This window comes from Penicillium alfredii (assembly GCF_028826965.1).
Source record: "Penicillium alfredii strain IBT 34128 chromosome Unknown utg000005l_segment0_segment0, whole genome shotgun sequence".
NCBI classification, from domain to species: Eukaryota; Fungi; Ascomycota; class Eurotiomycetes; order Eurotiales; family Aspergillaceae; genus Penicillium; species Penicillium alfredii.
In genome coordinates, this window is record NW_026622702.1 from 179,117 (window position 1) to 201,373 (window position 22,257).

General features: G+C 51.6%; 11 protein-coding genes across 11 annotated transcripts; 6 read left to right on the forward strand and 5 right to left on the reverse strand.

The window, feature by feature from the left end:
* Window positions 1-165: 165 nt before the first annotated feature.
* NUU61_003508 (MARVEL domain-containing protein) lies at window positions 166-932 on the reverse strand (the record flags this gene model as incomplete). The annotated part of the gene is made up of 4 exons (XM_056654090.1): window positions 166-328; window positions 411-533; window positions 619-722; window positions 786-932. The coding sequence occupies 4 exons, from the start codon at window positions 930-932 to the stop codon at window positions 166-168; spliced, it is 537 nt and encodes a 178-aa protein (XP_056512117.1).
* A 1,470-nt stretch (window positions 933-2,402) lies between these two features.
* NUU61_003509 (actin-related protein ARP5) lies at window positions 2,403-4,907 on the reverse strand (the record flags this gene model as incomplete). Its single annotated transcript, XM_056654091.1, has 5 exons — window positions 2,403-2,432; window positions 2,489-3,265; window positions 3,319-4,259; window positions 4,314-4,634; window positions 4,712-4,907. The coding sequence occupies 5 exons, from the start codon at window positions 4,905-4,907 to the stop codon at window positions 2,403-2,405; spliced, it is 2,265 nt and encodes a 754-aa protein (XP_056512118.1).
* Window positions 4,908-5,236: 329 nt separating this feature from the next.
* NUU61_003510 (DASH complex subunit DAD4) lies at window positions 5,237-5,808 on the reverse strand (the record flags this gene model as incomplete). Its single annotated transcript, XM_056654092.1, has 5 exons — window positions 5,237-5,281; window positions 5,357-5,422; window positions 5,476-5,520; window positions 5,579-5,635; window positions 5,668-5,808. 5 exons carry the CDS (start codon window positions 5,806-5,808, stop codon window positions 5,237-5,239), a joined length of 354 nt encoding a protein of 117 aa, XP_056512119.1.
* A 182-nt stretch (window positions 5,809-5,990) lies between these two features.
* On the forward strand, window positions 5,991-6,563 carry NUU61_003511 (uncharacterized protein; the record flags this gene model as incomplete). Its single annotated transcript, XM_056654093.1, has 1 exon — window positions 5,991-6,563. One exon carries the CDS (start codon window positions 5,991-5,993, stop codon window positions 6,561-6,563), a length of 573 nt encoding a protein of 190 aa, XP_056512120.1.
* An 806-nt stretch (window positions 6,564-7,369) lies between these two features.
* Window positions 7,370-8,047, forward strand: NUU61_003512 (uncharacterized protein; the record flags this gene model as incomplete). The annotated part of the gene is made up of 5 exons (XM_056654094.1): window positions 7,370-7,400; window positions 7,488-7,514; window positions 7,578-7,626; window positions 7,682-7,697; window positions 7,751-8,047. 5 exons carry the CDS (start codon window positions 7,370-7,372, stop codon window positions 8,045-8,047), a joined length of 420 nt encoding a protein of 139 aa, XP_056512121.1.
* Window positions 8,048-8,598: 551 nt separating this feature from the next.
* On the reverse strand, window positions 8,599-9,109 carry pfy1 (profilin; the record flags this gene model as incomplete). The annotated part of the gene is made up of 3 exons (XM_056654095.1): window positions 8,599-8,730; window positions 8,818-8,952; window positions 9,029-9,109. The coding sequence occupies 3 exons, from the start codon at window positions 9,107-9,109 to the stop codon at window positions 8,599-8,601; spliced, it is 348 nt and encodes a 115-aa protein (XP_056512122.1).
* A 1,869-nt stretch (window positions 9,110-10,978) lies between these two features.
* On the forward strand, window positions 10,979-12,813 carry NUU61_003514 (uncharacterized protein; the record flags this gene model as incomplete). Its single annotated transcript, XM_056654096.1, has 3 exons — window positions 10,979-11,788; window positions 11,847-12,092; window positions 12,412-12,813. 3 exons carry the CDS (start codon window positions 10,979-10,981, stop codon window positions 12,811-12,813), a joined length of 1,458 nt encoding a protein of 485 aa, XP_056512123.1.
* Window positions 12,814-13,115: 302 nt separating this feature from the next.
* Window positions 13,116-16,982, reverse strand: NUU61_003515 (CHAT domain-containing protein; the record flags this gene model as incomplete). The annotated part of the gene is made up of 1 exon (XM_056654097.1): window positions 13,116-16,982. The coding sequence occupies one exon, from the start codon at window positions 16,980-16,982 to the stop codon at window positions 13,116-13,118; it is 3,867 nt and encodes a 1,288-aa protein (XP_056512124.1).
* A 358-nt stretch (window positions 16,983-17,340) lies between these two features.
* Window positions 17,341-18,195, forward strand: NUU61_003516 (uncharacterized protein; the record flags this gene model as incomplete). Its single annotated transcript, XM_056654098.1, has 1 exon — window positions 17,341-18,195. The coding sequence occupies one exon, from the start codon at window positions 17,341-17,343 to the stop codon at window positions 18,193-18,195; it is 855 nt and encodes a 284-aa protein (XP_056512125.1).
* A 388-nt stretch (window positions 18,196-18,583) lies between these two features.
* NUU61_003517 (uncharacterized protein) lies at window positions 18,584-18,740 on the forward strand (the record flags this gene model as incomplete). Its single annotated transcript, XM_056654099.1, has 2 exons — window positions 18,584-18,605; window positions 18,652-18,740. 2 exons carry the CDS (start codon window positions 18,584-18,586, stop codon window positions 18,738-18,740), a joined length of 111 nt encoding a protein of 36 aa, XP_056512126.1.
* Window positions 18,741-20,646: 1,906 nt separating this feature from the next.
* Window positions 20,647-21,863, forward strand: NUU61_003518 (uncharacterized protein; the record flags this gene model as incomplete). The annotated part of the gene is made up of 3 exons (XM_056654100.1): window positions 20,647-20,860; window positions 20,927-21,386; window positions 21,455-21,863. 3 exons carry the CDS (start codon window positions 20,647-20,649, stop codon window positions 21,861-21,863), a joined length of 1,083 nt encoding a protein of 360 aa, XP_056512127.1.
* Window positions 21,864-22,257: the final 394 nt, after the last annotated feature.

The window sequence follows — 22,257 nt, forward strand, 5'->3', positions numbered from 1 at the left end:
ACGTTGAACTTCACCAACCACGAAATCTCCGCGCAGACAATGAGACACCATACAGTCTCGCATGGTACAACCACATTGCATTGGAATTCTCGAAGTCGACGGTCCATTCAGCAGAACGGAGTAGTAGATGACACGAAGGCGTTCATTTCAGTCCTGCTGCTCGTCTTAAACAGTCCCAGCAGGCGCCGGGGCGGGAGCTCCGGCAGGGGCATCCAGCGGGGGACGGGCAGCACCACCGTTCTTCTCGTGCTCGTTCTGGGGCGTATTTTCCTTGCGGTAGGCCCAGAGAGAGGCGACCTCGAGGAACATGCCGAGGAAGGTGAAGATGCTGGAGTTTTGTCAGATATGGATGGCTGGAAGGGCGGTTGAAAGGGAATGATATCAGCCAAGAGAAGCTGGATTGAACTCACAACGCCAGGAAGATGAATGCTTCGTTAGCCTTCTTGCGGCTGCATGTCACGCCGGGAGGTGCGTTGAAGAAACAGGCGTGCCAGCTGTAGTCCTGGGCGGCGAAGATGAAGGCTGTCAACCAGCTGTAGTTGGTTAGTATGGGTTGTAATGGTTCGAGGGCGATAGAGGACTAGATAATAACAGGGGTAGAGAAACTAGAGAACTCACAGGTAGGAGAAGATCACATCAATCGCCAGAACGAACTTGCTCAGCACCTTGGGCAGGAAGGGCGAGATGAAGGCTGGCAGGAAAAAAACGACAGATAGAACCGCCTGCGACAGTTAGAGCAATATTCAACACGACAGCCCTTTTATGTCTCCAGAATGGGCACTCACAATCACTTCCTGGTAAATGATATGCTGACCGTGTGGTCCCCGACTAATGAAGAACGAGGTCAATCCCATGACAATGACAGCGCTGGTCCACTGCATCACGCGGGTGAGCAGCTGCAGTGGCCGGGCGATGGTAGTGGAGAAAGGCATTGTAAGGAAATTATATAATTAAAAATAGAGAGAGAGGTGGAGAAAGGCGAGAGAAAGATGGAACAGTAAAGTATGTTTAACCCGACGGGGGTACAAGAATGAAGCGAATCAACCAAGAAAAGGAAAGCTGCGCAACCCACCGGGCGGCGGCCCGCTTTATAGTTCAGCAAGGCCATGGCTTGCAGTCAAAACAGAATCGAGTCACCATCGCATCACCGAGAGAGACGTCAGAGACAACATTAGTCTGGCGCCGGCAAGGATACATTCCCCAGATGCGTCATGATGGCCTCTGCATGAAGTCAGTGCGCACTCATAGGCCCAATTTAAATTTCTATTCCTAAGCAGGGAAGTCGTACCACCTAACTCAACTCTTTCTGTGCATTTTCCCCAAGGGAGACATCAATATGAATGAAGAATGAGCTACTCGGCCAGACCATCGACCGAGTCGCTTCCCTTGGTTACCCAGAACACAACCCAGCTCACTAAAAGCCAGGCCATGGATCAGCATGTCCAGTGCAAGGAGTCGAGGCAGCTCTATCAAGCTCCTTTGACACCAAGACTTGAGCCAAACCGCCAGACGCAAGGCTATCCGGCACTCCGCGGAAGCCTAGCTCGTGAGAGACACCGTCGATTCGTGCGAACCATAAGAGAGAGAAGAGACAAACAAACAAAACGCCCTCCGTCATGATTCGCGAGGTCGTTTAGATTAAAACTATAAACTGCATTAGTGACTGGAGTGGCACCCAATAGTCCGGGGAGCTCCCTGCGTGAGTCGTGATCGACAGTGGCGTCAGCCCTAAAAGTATATATCCGTCGAGGAATTGGACTGGGGGACGCAGCGGATCAGGGTGAGACAGACCGTGGGGTAGATGAGGATCAGCAGCCTGCCAGGTTCTTGTCACAACGGTAGTTGTTCTTTGTGTGGCGAGCCCGATGATTCTATGGTTCCACCGGACAGGATCAGAACAAGTATTCCAAGGTTGGAGGAGGTGGGAGGATATTCGTCTCACCCTACTGGAAATCACGATTCCAGTTGTCATTGACTACTGGGTCGAGGGACAAGGCATTGGGAACGTCCGGATCAACTTTTTACTACTGCGAAAAGTACTATAGTGAGGTACCATGTCTCACTCGCCCAACCTGACCCTAAGCGCAATGCCGGCAAGGGAGAACACCCGAAGCACCCACAACCCCTTGCACCCCAGGTTGTTTTGATTCAGGAACGAGGTGTTTTCAAGTGAAAATTTCTCTTGACATAACAAACTTACAACGGCAGGGAGCTCTATTGGGACCCTAGCAGAAACAGAGTTGCCACACATACCAATCGATTGAGTCCATAGCGGCATCAACACCCTAGAGTGGTTTTTAGGACAGAACAATATAGAAACAAAATAACAGGCCTGACTCCTCGCCGACAAACCCCGACTCCATTGCGCCTGAGCAAGTGTGGTGTTTTCCATCCCGGTGCGCTCACCATGAAATGTTGCCCAGATCATGCTCCTAGAGTAGTGTTAGTCGCGTTATCCCACGGCAATAGAAATTGAATTGTCGCCCACCTTCATATACTCGCTGCCCTTCTCCAAGTATTCCTGTCGCGTGACCGAAAAGTTGCCCAGCTCACCACCAGCAGCCCATTGCGCGGCACCTTTCCACGCATCAAGGACGGGGTCTGAGGCCCGGCGCACACCAAGCTGCGCATCCACGGGAAGAAACGCGCGCAACTCGTTGCGGAAGCGGTCTTCGAATCCAGTAAAGAGTGAGTTGCCGCCCGTCAGGAATACATCTTTGAGAAGACGCGACTGGTCTTCGGGACTGGAAAAGCGCTGGTTGACAATGTTGGCCGCGATTTCGATCAGACCGGCCTGGTCAACACCGGCAATAGAGGGCTTGAAGACAACTTCCGGCACACGGATGCGCTCGACATTGAGGTGCAACTGGTGAGCCTCGCGCTGGCTCTCCGGGTCGAAAGGCCATGGCCCACGCAGGAATGCATGCACAAGACTCTTGGTCCAGTCCGACTGTGCCGCCAGCGTGTGATTCTCGGTGAAATCAGGATCGTACTCCAGCAGTTCCTGCTCCACGCCATTCAGCATTCCACCGAGATCCTCTTCCTCTTCTTCATCGCTCGCTTCGCCCGTTGCCACGGTCCGGTAAACGCCCCAGTCGTCGTCGTTGGCCCCAAAGTCATCGTCATCGCCGCCGCGCCGCCGCTTCCTGGGGCCTTCGGCTGCCAGGTTGGCCAGCGTCTTCATGCGCATTTGGCTGGCAAGCGATTTACGGTTACCCAGATCGGCCTTCATGCGGTCCCGGTCTTTGATTTTTTGAAGAAGATTCTGGATAGAAATTAGCACACATAAGTAATAGCCGGCATAGTGTAGGAACAAACCTGGCGGTTGGCTCGCCGTTGAGCGATCCAGTTCTCAAAATCATTTTCGCGCTTCTCGCGATCCAAACGCTCTTCCTCCTCTCGGCGAGCTTTTTCGCGTTCTTTCTCATCTTTGGCACGTTGTCTGGCTTCCACGTTGGATTTCATGAGGCGCTGGTGTCGCTTTTCTTTGAGGCCGGCCTCGTCGAGTTGCTCGTCGGGCACATCAAGCATCGGAAACGACATTTCCTCTGGCTGTTCTTCTGTTTCCTCAATACCCAAGTCACGGTTGCGAGAGCGTTTAATGGATTTTTCCAAATCCCGAATCTGTCGTTCCAGCTGAGCTTCGTCTTTGAGGTCCTCCGCCTCCAAAATACGGCGTACTTCTTTCTTCGTTTCCGATGCTAGAGTTTGCTGCAGGTCTTTCCAGTATTCCAGCTCCTGCTCTTTTTTCACAAGTTTCTCCAGCCGCATCTTGGCGGCTTGTTCTTGCAATCGACGACCGCTCTCCTTCTTGCGCTCGGCGATGCGCGCAAGTTCTTCTTCCGTCTTCTCAGGTACGACATGCTCGGTGAAGGGGTACTGCACGACATGATTGCGGTCCTCGAGCCCTGTCCAATCCAAGTATCCACCGAGCTCGCGGTCATAGTCCTGGGAGACGTAGCAGTGTTTGTGAACCATGTCCTCCATCTGGTGTTCCGTCATACGTGCCGGGAAGGTAGGATATTTGAGCTTCATGAGTTTTTGGAGGTATTCAGCGCTATGCAGCCCGCCCCAATTCAGCCGCGAGCAGTTCGAGAGAAGAGGTTTGGAATTCAAGACAGGGATAACGTGAGTCGAGGTGTGCGACGAGGACACGACCAGTCCGTCACTTCCCTTGTTGTATCGATAAGCGAACAGGGAGTCGACACCGTACGCCACCGACGGTGCTGAGTAGCATTCGAACAGGATCTCGTTCATCACTAGAGAGCAAGGTCAACGATTACCAGCACTCGTGGAGTCTGACCACAACCTACTCTTGCGAGGATAACTGGGACTGGCGATTGGCTCAGTCATCAAAACCGGACGGTCGACTCCCCCGTTGGCGCCATCCACACCGAGCTTGAGGAAAATATAGTCCAGGATACCCTCCATGACATCCCAGTTCCCCACCACACTGGAACCCGGGTCGAATGCATTTCGAAGCTGGCCGCGCGTGGTCGCATCGACATAGGCATCATTTCCGATGAAGTGGCATTGGCGATTGAGCTTGCGATCGCGGTAGCGGCTCATAACGGGAGGCAGGACGAATCGCGGACTTTGGTCGAACGACCAACCAGCCTTGACGAGGTGGGCGCCTGCACAAATAGGGGGGGAAAAGCCATCAGCAACATTCTCACCCTCCGAGTCTCCCACGCCAATTCATCAATCTTACCATTGTCGATGACGATGGCGCTCGTGTCGGGATGGGCTTGACTCTGCGCGTATCCCTCGGGCTGCGGCGGTTGGTAGCCCTTGAAGGGGAAGTCAGGCACACTGTACACCTGTGGTGGCGGCTTCTCGACTCGTCTCTCAGTTGAATTGACTGCAAAGCGACCCGGCAGGAGGGTCTGCACCGCGGTGATGGTCATGCTGTGCGGTGCTGGCTCGAGGAACCAGGAGCGGCAGAAGGTTGGAGATCAGATTGGAGGATTGAAGCTTTACCGCATGACCGGGGGCCGGGGAGAGGATGCGAGGAGATGAAGCGCGGGAGTGGGAGAAGGAAGATTGGAGGTGTCAAACGGATGGTTGATGATGTCGCGGCGCCAAGAGTTGATTCGCAGATAAAACGGAGTATGCGCTGGGTTACGCGGTCTACAATTACGGAATTACGGCCCTGTATTGGAAGAAGATCATGGCTGCCATTGCAACGCTCAATGCCATCAAATACTGAGTTTTCATTCATCCACACATGTCTTCATTAATGGAACCCGTCCTTAAGAGGGGTCCTTGAGGTTCTCCGTCGCTGTGGAGCAGATCTTAGCAAAGAAGATTCGGAAGGAGACACAGAATCAAGCATACCTTCAAGGTGGAAGAGGACATTCGACTGGTAGTTCTTGAACATCTGCGCGACCAACTCGACATTCATGTTCTGGATGTTGACTTCCTGTCGCGGAATCAGTATCTTGACACTGGAAGAGAAACAGACACAAAGCCCACCTGCAGGCTCTTATTCATCACCATGACAGCCTCGTTCAATTTCTCCTGGTCCTGAAATCAGTGAACTAGACCATAGATATATGGGGAGAATGTCTTGACATACAACATTCGTGATAATACGCGACAGCAGCACCGTCTGCTGATGCTCGTGAGGGCTCTCCTAAGAGGATATTAGCTTCAGGATTCACACACTACTCCAACAAGAAAGGATTCATTGATGAGCCCCTTGGTGCACTCACCATGATTAAGATGCGTAGCTTGTAAGTTGTTTCTGGCGCGGAGTTTGTTTGGGCTGATGACCCCAGAGCGGTCACGTGAAACTATACAGAACATCGTTGAGCAAACGGCGATGCGTCCCGTATTTTAAACGGATACTTTACCGTATTATACGCCCCGAGCAATATATACTGAAATAACTCACTCTCTTCTTTTTCTCCTCTCCTTGATACACCTAACTCCCTCTTCATCACTTGTCCAGTGCCTCCAATTGAGACCACTTCCACCATCAAGCCGCCATGCCTCCTCCCAACCCTGCCAACGACGAAGCCCATCAGCAGCTGCTGATCCAGTTGGACATTTCCCAAATCCACAAGCCCTTCCGCAATCCACACTGGAAACCGTCTCAGCGCCGCAACAAGAACCTGAAGCAGATCATCTCGGAGAACGCGCGCAAGGAAGCGTCGGTGTTGGCGACCCAAGCCAACTCGGGTGCCACCACCCCCTTCCCAGCGACATCGGGTGGGGTCACCACTGAACAGTCACAGACTCCCACTGAGAGTGCTGGAGGAGCACCCAATCTGGAAAAGGCCTCCCAGAATCTGTCGACTTTGGTACTGGAGAAGAATGCGCGGACGATGTTCCCCAGTGGCCCGGCTGTTACCTACACGAACATTGAGTCGGCGCCGTCGCTGAACCCAGCTCAGCAGCAGCACTACTGCGACATCACTGGTCTACCCGGCCCGTACACGGACCCCAAGACGCGCCTGCGGTACCACGACAAGGAAATCTTCAAGGTGATTCGATCGCTGGCCCAGGGCGTGCCCGAACACTACCTCGAAGCCCGCGGAGCACAAGTCATTCTCAAGTAAAGTGGATGGGTGCGCTACGATGCAATCTTCGACTCGAAGATGCAGACATCAAGAAAGCTAGTATGTCTACAGGATACGGTCCAAAAGCCTGGCCAGATTGGCAGACACTAACATATGATCTTAATAGCTAGTCCCGGCGGAAACTCTGCCGACACGCGTCATGTACGATCAACACAGTCAAGCCCTTTCCACCCCACCGAGTCCCTCTCGAGACTGGTTCAAGAAAGCGCTCCGGCTTATTCGTGACCTTGGAGTCGATCTTCGCCTTGTGCAGGTGCACTTGACTATTACCGACACCCCATGGGAGAGGTATCAGTTACAGTCTCCGGAGAGACTGTCGTCGCGGCGTGGCATTGAATATGCTGAATGGATAACGGGGAATAAAGGGATATTTGACGGGACCCATGGACATGATCCAAGATGGGATTGAAGCTTGAATCAATGACCAGAATACTTCATTCCTCATTAATAGAGATCTCTGTGATCAGTAACCATTCGATTCATTGTATATTGAGCAATGAAGCCATTGTAGTAGTCAATCATCAAGACACTGTGGATGGTGTTGGCGAAGATGCCGGGCAAAAGAAGAGTTCAAGCAGAAAAGAGCCTGCGGGTGGTCATTCTACACCGCCTCCTATATCAAGACTAGCGCCAGACGACCAGGGGAGGTGTGTGGCAGAATGAGTCGCCTGTTTACTCGCTTCCCCGTTATCACTTGGACTCGCCCTCGATCGCTTGCTGGTTGCGCTTGAATCAGCTCACAGTCTCACCCACCCAATAATCAATCTGTGTGCTGCGAGCAAGAAATGCCTGGCATGTGGTTGTCCGAGAATCAGAGTGAGTTCGCAGTTCTTTGTCTTCGATGGCTTGCGATAGGCCATTGTGCTGGGGAATTCTGTGCTGATATTTGGCTTGTGTCGATAGAGATCGGAGTGGTCTTCTGCTCTGCCGGTATGAGGCTTACGCAACCATACATGATGCGCGCACAATACTAACCCTAGAATGGCTTGATAGGTGGCTTATTCCTGTTTGGAGGAGTGTTGATGTTCTTTGACCGGTCATTGTACGTTGAGAGCCATTCTTCTGATGATTCCCTGCTAATCATTCTTATATGGCAGACTTGCCATGGGAAATGTATGCGCCACAGTGTCACGATAACCCACCCCCACCCATTCACACTCATATAGATCCTCTTCCTCATCGGCCTCACCCTCATCATCGGCTTCCAAAAGACTATGGTCTTCTTCTCTCGCCCACAAAAACTCAAGGGCACCGCTGCCTTCGCCACAGGAATCATCCTCATTCTGCTGCGCTGGCCTCTGACCGGGTTTCTGATTGAGCTGTACGGGTTATTCATTTTGTTTGGGGATTTCTTGATCACCATTGGCCAATTTGCTGGCAATGTCCCGGTGGTAGGGCCGTACATCAAGCGCGCGCTGGAGATTTTGGCTGGCGGGAGAAGCAATGCCGAGCTGCCAGTATGAGTGTGCGATTTCTTTGGATAGGGATTGGCTTGCGCTGCGCACAAAGAGCTAGGGTTTTCAATTGGTTTTGGTTTTATGTGTATAAGTATGCGACTGTGCACGGCCTATGTTGTTCTCGTGTGTCACTAGGGCAAAATGGGATGACATGAGATATGGCCATAGACCCATGCATCGTCACCCAAGCTGTATGTCATCCTTAATGACGACAATCCTGGTACAAAGCAGATCATGGTGCCGGTTCTCATAAAACACGACGATTCATATCAAATCAGCCTGCACCTAAAGTTCAAGTCTCAATATCAAAGAGCACGACTTGGTCGAACATATCCATGAATCATGTCTACTGAGGCCTCATGTCTCCAGCCAAACCCAGGGCAAAATGAAATACCAAAACCCCAGCAAATAAGAAAATCAGCTTGCAATTGCCGGGTGACACGGCAGGCCAAAAAAAGGCGACTAGGTCGAAAGATCAATGCTCCTTTATTGCTATTCTTCACAAACACCCCTCTCATCCGCAACCCATGCGATCCTTCATATCCCACCGAGTGCATTTACCGCGGGTTGTTGATGTAGTCAACCAGGTTCTCAACAACGGTAGCAGCGTTGGTGGTCTGGACGGCCTCGGTGTGGTGGGCGATGATGGTGCAGGCACTGGCGCGGACAACGATGGCGCCCTCCTTGCCCTGAACAGAAAGACAGGATCAGTATCATACAAGACAGTCCGAATGTAGATTTCCAGGATTTCCAGGGTGCCAGATTTCATCCCTTACCTTCTTGCCGTATAAACTGCGTTCGTCAGCCTTGATGGCCACAAACTTGTCGCCGCCGACGGAGAAGCCGTTGGCGAAGGCGTTATCGCTGGAACTGAAGGCGGCAGCCAGAGAGTTGATCTCCTCCTGGGAGAGCTGGAGCATTAACATACAAGTTAGCCATCGGCACCGTTCACCATTTCCTACCCCGCATTCGCGAAATCGCACATACCGAGAAACCAGGCGACGAGGCCTCGATGCCGGAGAAGTCCGCAGCGAGAATACCGGCCTTGTCAAATTGACCCGAGCCCATCAGGCTGAGAAAAAGAAGAGGGATATTGTCAGCGACATGTTCCGGTCATGAGACATCCGATGACGAGCTGGGGGATTGGTCTGGTCGGGTAATGAACGAGAGAGAGAGAATTCAAGGAGAGAGGTACCTAGAGTCGACATAGCCTATTAAGGAGATCAAAATAAGACCTGTCAGCGCGCTGCCTGTAGACATGCAGGTGCGGGATACATTCCATACCTTGCCAAATTGCCGAGTGTTGGCCCATGGTGATCAAGTAGGAATCAGACGGTCACGCTGGGGGGCACGAAACAATTAGTGATAGGTCATAGATAAAACACAGGAGCAGAATTACCGGGGAGAGTCTGAAGATATACACACAAGCACACACAGGAGAGTGGGAAGATGGAAGAAAGGAGCGAGAGAGGTGGTGGGGGGGGGGGTGTTGGCGGTAAACACCCCGCCGGTCGATCACCGCCTATTCCGACCTTTGCTGATGCCATGACCTATATCTTTTTTTTTCTTTTTCTCTATTAACTCTTTCTGCAAATTTCTATATATTCTCTGTATGGACCTGCTAAGGGTCTGGTCCCTTGTTGCTCTTTTATTTATTAATTTCTCATCTTCTTATGGTCGAGTCGAGTACAATCGGTAAATCGAGTATACTCCGCTGAGTACCTTGCCGGATGCTCAGAAGTATAGAACCACCACTTGATCGTCATTTGCAGATTGAATAGGTTATTTCGTATATTTGGATTTCTATACTTTGCGGGTTTTCTCAGGCCAGGTAGCATTTCTGTTCTTCGCTCGGGAATGCCCCCGGATTATATATATCTACTCGCTACAGACGTAACTTCCAGGAACAAGTGCAGAAGTCCTGAACCCATGAATATTGTTTGTGAAGAAGATGAAGAATACTTAGCAATTGCTGTCAATTAACCCGGTCCACAGTCTCAGCCTTCCCAAGCCCCAAAAGACGGTGAGGCGATGGCGTCCAGTCTTGGCATCACCAGAAATCCCCGAGTGTTGTCCGTCGCCAAATGGACTGTCACCAGTTCAATTATCTTCAATTACTGTGGACCTGTCTATCTACTGACAATACTAGCTACAGGCACAGTGGCATGGAAAACAACAGCAACGGCCGCACTGGCCCAGTCTCCATGGCATATTCCCCCTGACTCGAGGTGTCTCAGTTTCACACCTGAAACACGCCTGCGCGACTCCCCCGTTGGCCCCCTCCCAACGTGCTCATCAATCCATGACAGACACGCTCATTCGCTTGGCCACAATTAAGCATCTCACGCGAGGGCCCCCGGAAGCGCACGCAGGGGGTCCAGCGCGATCCTCGCCCTTATATGAGGCCAAAAATAGTCCGAATCTCAACCGTTGCACCAATCATCCACCATCCCCTGTTCATTTGATCTCTGTCCGCGGCTCCAACCGCACGATGCTATCGATCCGTTGGTTGCAGATTCCCCCCCGGTCCCGGTCCTGGGCCGGATGTGCCTGGTGCGGGTGATGGGCAATGAAGGATCGTTTGGCCCAGGGCGCACCAACAGGGGTGGAAGGATTGATTAAACTGCCCCAAGTCAGGACCCCCCTGGGTGTGTCGCATTTAAAGAGCCTGGCACAGTAGTCTCTCCACCCTCTCAGCATTATTTTTGCGCCCCTGGTCATTAAGAGCTGGCTCCCCTGACTGCCGCTGCGATTTTTGTCTTTTTGCTTTTCGGAGTTTTCCTTAGTCGAGGTCTTCTGGAAGACCGTCCCTTCATTTCATGAACCGAAATCGTTTTTAACTCGTTCATATTGTTTCTTGTCTGGCTAAACGTCAGCTCTCCTATAACGGATTGGATTCCAGTATATCCCTCAAGATACCCCGAAAAGAACCCAGAAATGGCTCGCAGCTTCACAATCGTCAGATCTCGCGCCCCGCAGACCCCCGAATCCGTATCGATACCTGTCATGGCCTATTCCGACGCAGGACCGCGGAACGACTCCCACGCCCTGGACAAGACGCATGCAACAAAGTCCCCGGAATATCGAAAAATGGGTCAGTGGGACTTACGTCGGACTGACACATCGAACGGACAAGCACGAAGAAAGCCACCGCCAGGCAAGGGAGCAACGTTCGACTTTCGTGTGACGGCACCGCCAGACGAAGCCATTCCAGCCACCTCAAGGTCAAACCGTGGCCCGAACCGGCAGCATATTATTGGCATTGCCCTGGGCAGCCCCGAGAGAACGGATTTTGGAGAACGCTTGCCGTCGCCGAGATTTGATACCTCGATCTTCCCGCGAGACAGGGCAGAACAAACATCTTTGCCTCGCAAGCCGAGCAAGTGGAAGAAGATTGCAGGGCTGTTCAAGGCAAAGAATGCGCTGGCAGTGCCAACCGACAATGCATCAACAAAGCCACCTGCAGATCAATCACACCCCGAGAAGTCACACAAGATGAGGAAGAGAACGAATTCAACGGAAAAATGGCCGAGTCTGGATATCGAATCCAATATCCCACCTTATGGCGGCGAACCCCCGAAAACGAATCCCGGCAATGCCGGCCCCCTTCTCAATGTCGATATCCCGGACACCCATATGGAACGGTATACCGTGATGTTCGGCAAGGTCGTCAACCAAAGCCAGAAACCATCACTCCTGGCCCGTCGCAGCAAGACACTAGACAATCTTCGTGTACCAGATCCACGGGTATGCCATACTAGACAGACACTGCGATATGGAGCTAGCTTATTGATTCAATATACAGAGTTTCCCCACGTCCAAAGCACCCGCCATTGCCGTACGACGGGCCACCTCGCCCGCGCAATCCAACTTCACCTGTTACCCAACATCCCACCCTTCCAAAGCAGCGCAGATCCTTGGTACTGAGGACTTGTCGCGGGGACCAAGTCCTATACCGCGGGCACACACTCTTCCCGTTGATAGCCCGGCCAAGTCTGAAAAGTCGAAAGCCATTTCACATATGAATAACTTTTCCTCGCTTGGGTCCCCGGTAATCTCAAAACTGTTTGGCGAGCGATCCTCAACGCCCCGGTCATCCAGAAGCCTTTTGCGGAAAGAGAATAAACCACTGCCTACGATCAAGCCCGAGGCGAAGATTTCTCATAAAAACGCTCAACCGGAAAAGACAAAGAAACACCAGTCCTCGAAAAAAGCACCTTGCCAACAACATAATACACATGGAAACAACGAACATGATAAATCCCAAAAGAAAGACAGCCAGCCAAAAAAAGAAAGAGAGAGAAAAACAGCCCCTGCAAAAGAGGCCTGCTCGACCAGACCGACCACTGCGACCAGACACACAAGCGCAGATAGAAAAACGACCGCCACCACCACCAGCCAAAGATAAACCAGCCCAACCATATTCAGCCCCAAAACTTCAACACCCAGTCGACCGAACCGCTTCTCGACGACCGGCAATATCCACCGGCCCCAAGTACCGATCTCCCCCTAACAATTCTACACTGGAGCTTGACGGGACTTGTATTCCCCATCAAGCTCCAGAGCCAGCCCCCGTCGAGATCTCAACAGCACGGACTATCTGCGTGTCCGCGGGCAAGCAACAGATGCTCGTGCCTATCAGACCGCGCATGGACTACCTCGAACCGAACGAGCGGTTCGTCGACCGCAAGACATTGACGCCACGCATTACTGATGTGCATTATGGCCATCGGCATGCGGTATCGCAAGAGCTGCGGATCGAGTCGGTGTGATATTTATTTCTAATCTTTCTCTTTCTTTCCTTTCCCTTTTGTCTTGTCCGGGTGACAAGCCGTTCTTTACCGATCATGGAATCGGTTTATATGTTCTTATTTTCTCGTTCGCCCACCCTTTCCCGGCTGTGGCTTTGGCTTCTCTTTGGTTCTGTTGAATACTGGTTCTGTGGCATATAGCAGGTGTTTATATCTAACTAATACAGGGTAGGCTATGAACAAACTCAGTGGGGACTGCAAATAAAAGCTCAGCCGATCACAACAACCACCCCATAATTGACGGTTTTCCTCGGGGCGGCTCGCTAAGCTCCAACATGTATATATCCAGCCCAAAGTAGCGGCTGTTTAGGAAATCTCTCCCTTACCGCCCGCACAGAGCGATTCAACGCCAACGCAACACTCTTATGATTTATCTGGCCCGCATCGCGCAGACACGAGTAGAAGTTGGCAGCAACGTCGACACAGACTGTATCGTTGGACGGCCACAGCGAAGCAAGAACATGGGCAAACCCGGCCGTCTGAAAGCCACTGGCTATATGCAGGACTTCATCTGCCAGAAGCTCTGCTTGATTCTCTGCCGTGGAGCAAGCGGATAGATACGCGATCTTTCCTCCAAGCAGGTGCATGTCGGCGATGTTTTGGACGGTCAACCTGTCTATAGTTGGGTTGTGGGTTGGTTCTTTTCCCGGGGTCTGAAGTAGAAGATAGCTTTGGGATGGGTCAACTGGATTGGATACTCCATGACAAGCAAAATGAACAATGTCGCAGTCCTTCATTTTGCGCATCACAGCCTCTCCGCTTGGATGGGCCAGGGACTTGAACCAAAAAGTCTCCTCAACTATGTCGCGTACTACTTCCCTTTCTCTCAGAACGCCTGGCAGAGACTGTTGTCCCGGGGTAGTAGGCATGGTCACACATAGTAACCGGAGATTATCTTGGTCTGTTGCCCATTGGCCTCGCTCCCTGGCAAAGGATAGCGCTTTGATAGTAGGGGTGTAGGACGAGACCACTCTAGCCAGGGCATTCTCGAGGGATCCCTGGGAATGTTCACCCGCCACATGAAACGGCAAGGAGCACGCCAAGCCAGTTCCAATCCACCAAACTCGTGGAAGATCTTCAGGATTGGACGGCGTCTCATCTGCTATGAAGCCAAGGGAATCCAGAACCACGCGAACGCAGGCGGTCCATAGCCACCAAAGAAATTCGCGGTAGTGTCTGTTCTTCTGACCGAACTCCTGGCGACTGGAAAATCGAGTGAGGTCCTCTTTGAGCCACTTAGTCAACTCCCCTGCCCGAAGCCCCGGTAGCTCAATGGACCGTACCACCTCAGTGGTGAGGAAGATGGCATGGCTCCCAATATCAGTTACCACCACGATGACTATAACACCGTCTTTTGCATGATGCATCAGCTGATTTGTGGTAGGGCCCTGAAGGAAACGGTCATAGCCAGGAAGGTGACGAATGTCTTCCATGCAGTGGTCCAATTCCTGGACGGCTTGGATCCGGCGATTCATCCGCGCCGTCTGGGTCTTGACATCCTCAGTATCGGGATAACGGCGGTTGATATCCTCCGTGAGCTTGTTGTATTTCTTCGCTTGTTCTGGATACGATGCCTCGAGCGCAGAGATGTCGCTTCGATCATTGATGAAGTATCCCAGAATGATACCGCGTCCCAGCTCCAATAGTTCGACCGCTTCCGCAGCCTCGCCACTCAAAGCCAGAAGCAATGAACAGGCTTCTGCAGTTAATCTCGGATATTGAGATAGATGCCACTGTTGATCAATCTGGGTCAAGGTCCGGTTGCCAAGAAATACCATCAGCTGCACCATTTCGTGGCACATGCGCTTCACATCGGGGTACTCTTTGAGATACTCCCAGAAATTAATTGCCTTTCTTGCTGCCCAAAGCCGATCTTTTGGCATCGCGGTGGGCGTATTGAATGCGTCCAGGTAGGCCTGCAAGGCCTGACGTTGTCGCTCTTCAGCCGGCGAACTCGAGTAGACTTGGCCAAGGTGAGATAGCGTTCTGGCGGATTCTGGAGTTCCAGGAGGTGTGAGACGAAGAACCTCTTCTCCGAGAGATATAGCCTCCTCGAGGTCGTGGGGACTTTTCGAGTGGTGATATCTGAGGGAGACCGCCAAACAGAGCTTGTCCAGGACCATTCGTTGCAAAGGAATAAAGTCACTCGACATCTCCTCCTTGACTTGTCGATGAACCTGAATACCTGCATCCAGGTCTGTGATGCTGCCTGTCTCCAAAGCTCGACTAACCAACAGCTGGCCCAACTGGTTCGACATTATGACTCGTCGGTTCTGGTCAATATTTTTGGATTCCACGGCCTCCTTCTGCAAATCGATACTCTGCTGCAGCGTCACCAAACTGTTGTTTCGCCGGGATTCTAGGTGTAGAGTCCCAGCGTGCTCGTCGCGTGCTGTCGCCCTTTCGGCCTCGTAGGCATCGTCATCTGGTATAAGTTGCAAGGCCTCTCTTCCCAGCCGGGCTGCCTCGTGTAAATCCTCGACTCGTGAGAACTGTAAATATCTTTCAGTGAAGACACTCGCCAGGTTCCTCAATCTCCCGGAGCGATATATTCTATTATCTCTGGTAAACTCCACCGCCCTCTGCATGTAGTGCGCCGCTTCATCCAGGTCCTGTAGCCGTCCCGTCCACCGTGAGCGTTTGAGCAGGCATTCACCCAGTAGGTCCAGACGAAGTGGCAACTGATCGTCATCTGGGGATGTCAATTCCAGTGCTGTTTTAACAGTGTCCAGAGCCAGGTTGATGTCGTCTAATGTCTCAGTGAAAACAGACTGCTTGTTCGAGAGGATTGCAAGACCAGTCAATCGAATGGCACGGGTCGAGGGGTCGAGACTTTCGGGCATTCGCTTTGAGGCTTCTCTCCCGACTGACATAGCTTCCATGAGATCCTCCTTCTTCAGGGAATGCTGATATCGAATGCCAAGATCAGCTGAGAGATTGTTCATACATTCGACAAACAAAGAAGTCTCGGTAAATCCTGACTGCTTAGTGTGAATTGAAAGGCCTGTCCGCATGTACGAGATAGCGGCGTCAAGGTCGTCCCGCTTGTCAAGCCGCCTGAATCGAGCATGAAACGTAGTGCCGAGATTAAGCAGAAACCCGGGGAATGCATCCACCACCCCAAAAGCATCAAGGATCTGCTGATAATTGCGAAGACTGTCGTCCAGGTCTTCCACCAGGCGAGTTTTCAGGTAGCGCTTGTATAAATCCATGGCAAGGTAGTAATGCCACTGCATACGCGGCGAGCCTTCGTTGGCGGTGATGTGCACCATTCCTCGCATGCTACTAACCGCTGCGTCGAGATACTTCGCGTTCCCGGTTCTCTCAAACCCCATATCCCATATATGCGACAGTTTACGGAGTGCGCTTTCTTCCAGAACTCGATATGTTTCGTTCACGGCGAACTCGCAGTCCTCGACGGATAATGTTCTCCGAGAGTGCACCTTCTCACGCACCTGAGGCAACTGCTGGTAATGTTTCATCATATCGCGCAGCATGATCTGCTCATCTCTGCTGGGATCGAAAACCTGCATTTCAACCACTCGAACTCGGATGTTCATGATGGCAGATTGACGCCCTTTGCAGATGGAGAAGAGGGCTTTTTCGGCCATGAAACCAGCACGGTCAATGTCGCTGGGCATCCCGCTCCCTTGGAACCGCTCAAAGGATATTTCCTTGAGCAATTCAAATCCGGCCCACTGGTTGGGATCCCCATCTTTGAGTTGTCTCGTTTCTTTCTCGATCTTTGTTTCTATTTTGTTCAACCTGTCGAGCAAGGTATAATCCTGGGGTCTTGCCGAATAGGCTGCTCTTCGAAGGAAACAAAACAGCCTCTCGAGATTCTTCAAAGATATTTCGAAGTTTTGCGAGGATCGGGCATGGTTCAATTGAATTTCAAGGTTCAGGGCTAAGTTTTTGAGTCTCATTGGAAGCCTTGGGTCTTCCGCAGGGGTGAGGCCCACTGCCTGCGCAGAGTTGTCGACTGCACGATGTAAATCGTTGATGTCTTTATTTTTCTTGAATCGTCGTGTGAGCATACTCGCAAGGTTGTTCAGCGTGGCTGGTCGATCAAGCGTCAAATCGTCGAGATTGCGCTCCAACACCCGAATTTGGGTATCGATGTCGGTCATTTTGTATACCCAGCAAGTTCAAAATGGCTACATTGGAGCTCTCTGTGTAGAAGCGTAGAACATAAACTCCGCGAGTTCATTCAAAAAGAAAGGAAGGGCCGAGGAGAAAGTCTATGCGGGAGAAAACGTCCGTGCAGCAAAGAGGCTGAGCCTTCGGGGCGCGTTCGATTGCACTCACACTGGAATCAAATAATTTGTGTTGAGTTGGCAGGAGTCGATTGTGACCAAAGGAAAAGGGGTGCAGCTCAGGCAGTCGTAGCAGTCAGCTGTGCGATCAGCATCTAAACATGCGGAATACGAACGCCCGCTCTTAACCCTGCACCACCCCGCACACTTTTCTTTTCCTTCAACTCCTGCGATGCCCCAGAGCCTTGTTCTCGGAACGCCTTTCTTTCCACTCGAATCAGTTCGACTGGGTAGACTAGTGCTCAACATCAAAGAGCCCCAGCAAGACTACTTCGACCCACCGTGCCAGAGGAGCGAGGATGCCTCGGTTCAAGAACACGAGGGATACGGTGGTGTCGACAATACTGGAAGCAATCGAGATTTCGTGTCGCTCTTAACCCGCCTTGTAGCCGCTTCCCATATCAAGCGCATGCGCACGTCAACTCAAGTTTCGACCCCGCGGGCAAGGACCTACCAACTGCGCAACTCTGGGGTGTGGTTTCGACGTGCATTGGAGGCCGAGGCCACACGAGACTGGGTTGAAGAAGCCGTTGACCAGGGGGACGAAGTGTATCTCATTGTCGGATACCACACGTTCCAGGATGCCCGTTTCATGGAGCATGCGGTCGAGATGAGTGAATCATTCGCCCAGCTCAACCTCCCGATTAACGCTGCAATGCCGGGGATCGGAGGCAGCGGGGCGGGGCTGGGCGCTAGTATTGTCGGTGGTGATATTAGTGATCCTGCAATATCTGGTTGTCAACAGTCAGCTCGCTCTTTGCAAAAACATTTCGTGGCGACGGGAGAACAAGTCGTGGCGATCCAGTACCGGCGCCTGCGGTTCCGGTGGTATTCCAGTCGGAATCTTGACAGGGCGGCATTGGAAAAGAACCGCTGGCATACTCGCTGGAATATGCGTGGGGAGCAAGACAATGCGGTTGACGACGTCCTGGAGGCAGATTTAGAGGATGGGCCGGCACTGAAAGACCTGCCCTATCAAGAGAGGGTTGACGTACATGCTGTAGAAGACTGGGAGGTGTACTTGTAAGAATGCAGCATCCTTGTTATGTTCAATCCATATATCGAGAGTTCAATGATTTTTGAAATAGTTCCCCCGTTCCGGATTGTAACGATAATTATGGGCAGACATTCGAGGTCGTCTTTGGTATATTTAATATCAGCCACTATTGAGCAACGAGCACGTTCTCGCAACTAGTCTTAACGCAAACGTAGCACCCGTAAGGCTTCCTAAAGTCTTCGAAAAATAATTCGTAAAAAGGGCTCAGAAGATCTCCATCCAGGGATCAATAAAGAGTGTGATGTTCAAACTATATGGACGATATTAAATCTGTCCATTTGATCTTCGAAACTACCCCTGCCAAGTTCACGGCTTGTCAACTCAAGAGAGCAAGATACCATTTTCTTTTTCTCAGGATATGTCTTCCTCAGACGCACTTCGTAAGTCTTGCTTCCATGGCCCTTGATCAAATACTCACCATCACAGAGCCCCCTATCGCTCCCGCCGAGCGAAACATTGTGAAATCCTACGGCGGCTGGATCATGTTTCTGGCCAGCTTTGGGCTGAAACCATGAAACGCGGAAGATGCCGAGGAAGCAAGAGTATTCTCAGAGCATTCCTTCACGATGAGCCGGAATGAGAGCATGAGAGACGCCTGGAAATGGGAGCTCTGCAGCTAGCGTGGTTTAAATGATCGCCCTGTTTACGCGATGATTAGTTGTTCCGACGAGTTCAGCCAGCAGAGATTTGAGTGAATAATTCCCAGACGTATCCACTCTGTTCATCGCCGCGTCTGCTTTGCCACACTCCCCTTAACCCAGGAGTTTCTTTGTTGGCATCCCCGCTCTCCTGCTTCACAATGGGGTTGTATCCTCGAAGCTACATCCAATCTTGGAATGCTTTGTGGCCCAGGCTTGGCGGGTGCCACTCTTGGCGCATCGCACGATCGGTAGGAAATGTATGTTGTCGATAGTGCATCGCGGAGATCTCTAGTGCAATAGCCGGGCCACTATTGATGCCATGGAGCAAAAAGCTGCGTCGGAAGATCTTTCCCGGTGGTACATGATCCCTGCAGAACCCAAAATGAGAGTCCTATATTCCTACATGTACCTAGAATGACAAGGGTATTCCATCCCAAGGCAACACAAAGCGGAATCCGTCAACGTCCGATGTTGTTGGATAACCGCGTATCCGATTGGACCAAGAGGAACAATCCAGACTCGGCAATAAATCACATGAGGTTAGCTCGCTGATCACCAAATATTGAATCCACTATAAAAGATACCTGCCCAAGTACCCATGGGGCCCACGAGACTTCATGCAATGCAAACAGCAAGTGATCCGAGGTTGGTGAGAACGGGGAGAAGGGGACCGGGGAGGTATTGTCCGAACGTTGCGAAACTCCCTCGGGTCATGATCGTCTGTCTTTGTTTCACCTGTCGAAAGAGCGAGAAATGTGGAGACGCCCACGTCAAGGGGACGGGAGAAACCCAATTGTCCCAAAGCCCTGAATGGTGAACACGGCGACAGTGGTCGCCGTCCCGTCGAGTCGGACCCACAGCATTTTCAGCTGTATGCTATGGATCCGACTCGAGGGGACGGCTATAGTTATCCAGGTACCTCGGGTCAATAGTGTTCACCCAACTTTTATACCAAGATACCAAGAAAAGCTTAGGTTCCTGGGCATGACTTAAACCCACGAACTGGTTCCCGAGTTACGAACGGGGTACAGCAAATATACGGGTGGCGTTAGGACTTGCAAAGTGGGGGTTTCAGCCGGGTAGAACGCTGGGAGTCTCCCCGTCGGTTGGGTGTCGCAAAGAAGTAATCGATCGACGGCGTGGAGCCTTGCGGTGACGGATGGAATTTGGAAAGGGGGTTAAACGGCGGCCGATCCCTCGTCTCATCCTCCGGTTAGGTTGGGTCTTGGACCGAGTCGGTGGGGAAAAGCCAATGTGTTAGCTATAATCCTGCGCGTTTACTTGATGGCGAAGAGAAACGGAAAATGGACACGATCAGTTATTGCGATCTGCGCCCGAAGTGAATGTTCTAGTTCTTTTGAAGCAAAACCCGCCTTTCTATATGGGAAGTTCTTTATACTTGCTACTTGACACTCCTGTATATTGTATGCTGTATATGGGTTTATTTGGCGACGTTGTCGATACCGGGTGTGGCACAAGACTGTTATGGAAGAAGAGATCTTCGGCAGCTTGCTTGCAAAGCACCCGAGGGAAACTATCCTCGGAATTCTTCACTGGTGAACGCATGGGCCTCGTACATATGTCTATGGGTCCACAGTCCCCTGTCTCATGAACGGGTAAGAGTGGATCCTCGTGCTTGCACCAATTTGACAGCATTCAAAACCATGGTTACCCCGACGGTGACAGAGCCCAGAGGGCAGTTTCTCCAGCTCTATTATGTCCCAGTGAATACCACATCAGTTCCTCCGCAGACGGTCGATAGTGCCAGACCACTGGAATTATGGCTTCACAAAAAGACCTTTCGCCCGAGTATCTGGCAGCAGATATTGGCGATCGATTGACTGGTGTTGCAGGTGCAATGCTGCCCATTGTACTGCTGTTTCTCGGTTTACGTTTCTACTCGCGCCATCTCACTCGAGCGCCATGGGGTCTTGATGACGCATTGGCAATCATATCCGGCCTGATATCAGTTGGGCTATCAGCCCTCGCCATCTGTCAGTTACGCTTCGAACTGCAATTGTGAATGAACCATTCGACTGACCGAATTTGTGTTTCATTAGGTTTTGTGAGATACGGCGGCGTCGGTCATCACCTCGATGCACTCAAAAAAGAAGAGCCCCAATTGGTACCGCAATACTTCAAATACCTGCTGGTGGTGTCGACCTACTACTACAGCACGGTAGCAATCCCCAAACTGGCCGTTCTGGCCCTCTACGGCCGCCTTTGGACGGTGAATCCATACCGTACCATTATCCTAATCCTGGCGGCCATTATCATTCTCACCGCGGTGGTATCCGGCATCATGTGCTTGAATATGTGCCAGCCATTTGAGTTCAACTGGGACCAGAGCATCCCCGGCGGCCACTGCCTCGACAAGCAAGCATTTTTCACATGGGCGTCACTACCCAATATCCTCACCGATCTGGTGATGCTCGTACTGCCGGTTCCGGTGGTGTGGAACCTGAACACCTCGATGAAGGTCAAGTTGGGTTTGATCTTTACATTTGCGACTGGCATCTTGTGAGTGACCCCTTGCTCAGGTCCCTGCAAAGAAGAAACCGTTATCTAATACATTTTCTATCAACTAGGGGCCTAGTCACATCGATCATGCGCTTCGTGATCTTCACCCGCGGCAACGCCGTCACCGACGGGTCGTGGTCGTCCACCGACCTCATGAGCTGGAGCGTTGCAGAGCCAGACATTTACCTGATCAGCGCATGTTTGCCGACCTTGCGCCCACTACTGAACCGAATCTTTGGTCGGGACGGGTCCACCAACCAGTCCTCGCGATACGCCAACGGGTACGGGGGTGGAGCTGGGTCAGCGGTGAATTCGAAGCCGACAGCGGTCACCATGGACTCGACATTGTATGGCGACGAGGTGCAGCTAGTATCTATCGTTGGCAAGCAGGGGAGCGAGAGCCGGGACGGACCGATGGAACGAGATCATATTTATGTACAGCGAGAGGTCAATGTCAAGGTCAGCAACGATGGGTAGAAACAAAGGTATATAATGAAGGGAATAATAAAAAAAAGCCATATGGGGTAACTTCCTTCTGATCACTTCCTTTCTCGTTCTAAATTTCAATCGATCCAAACGTCTAAGCAACGGCAAGGCACGAGTCAGGCTGTATGGGGCTTGTTCATGTTGGCGACTCATGGACTTCGCCCAGTGACAGAATAGTGTTGACAAATATGACAAGTAGAGGATCACGTTCACGATTTGAAGATTGACTCTATGATCCAAGCCTTTCTTCAAATAAGTACCTCTACACCTAGGGTTATCTGCAAAATCTGGATGACCCACCGGCGTCAGAAGTATAAATCCTGGACACATTTCTATTTCGCAAATGAATAGACGCGAGTAGACACTCTTCTCAAATAATATATTC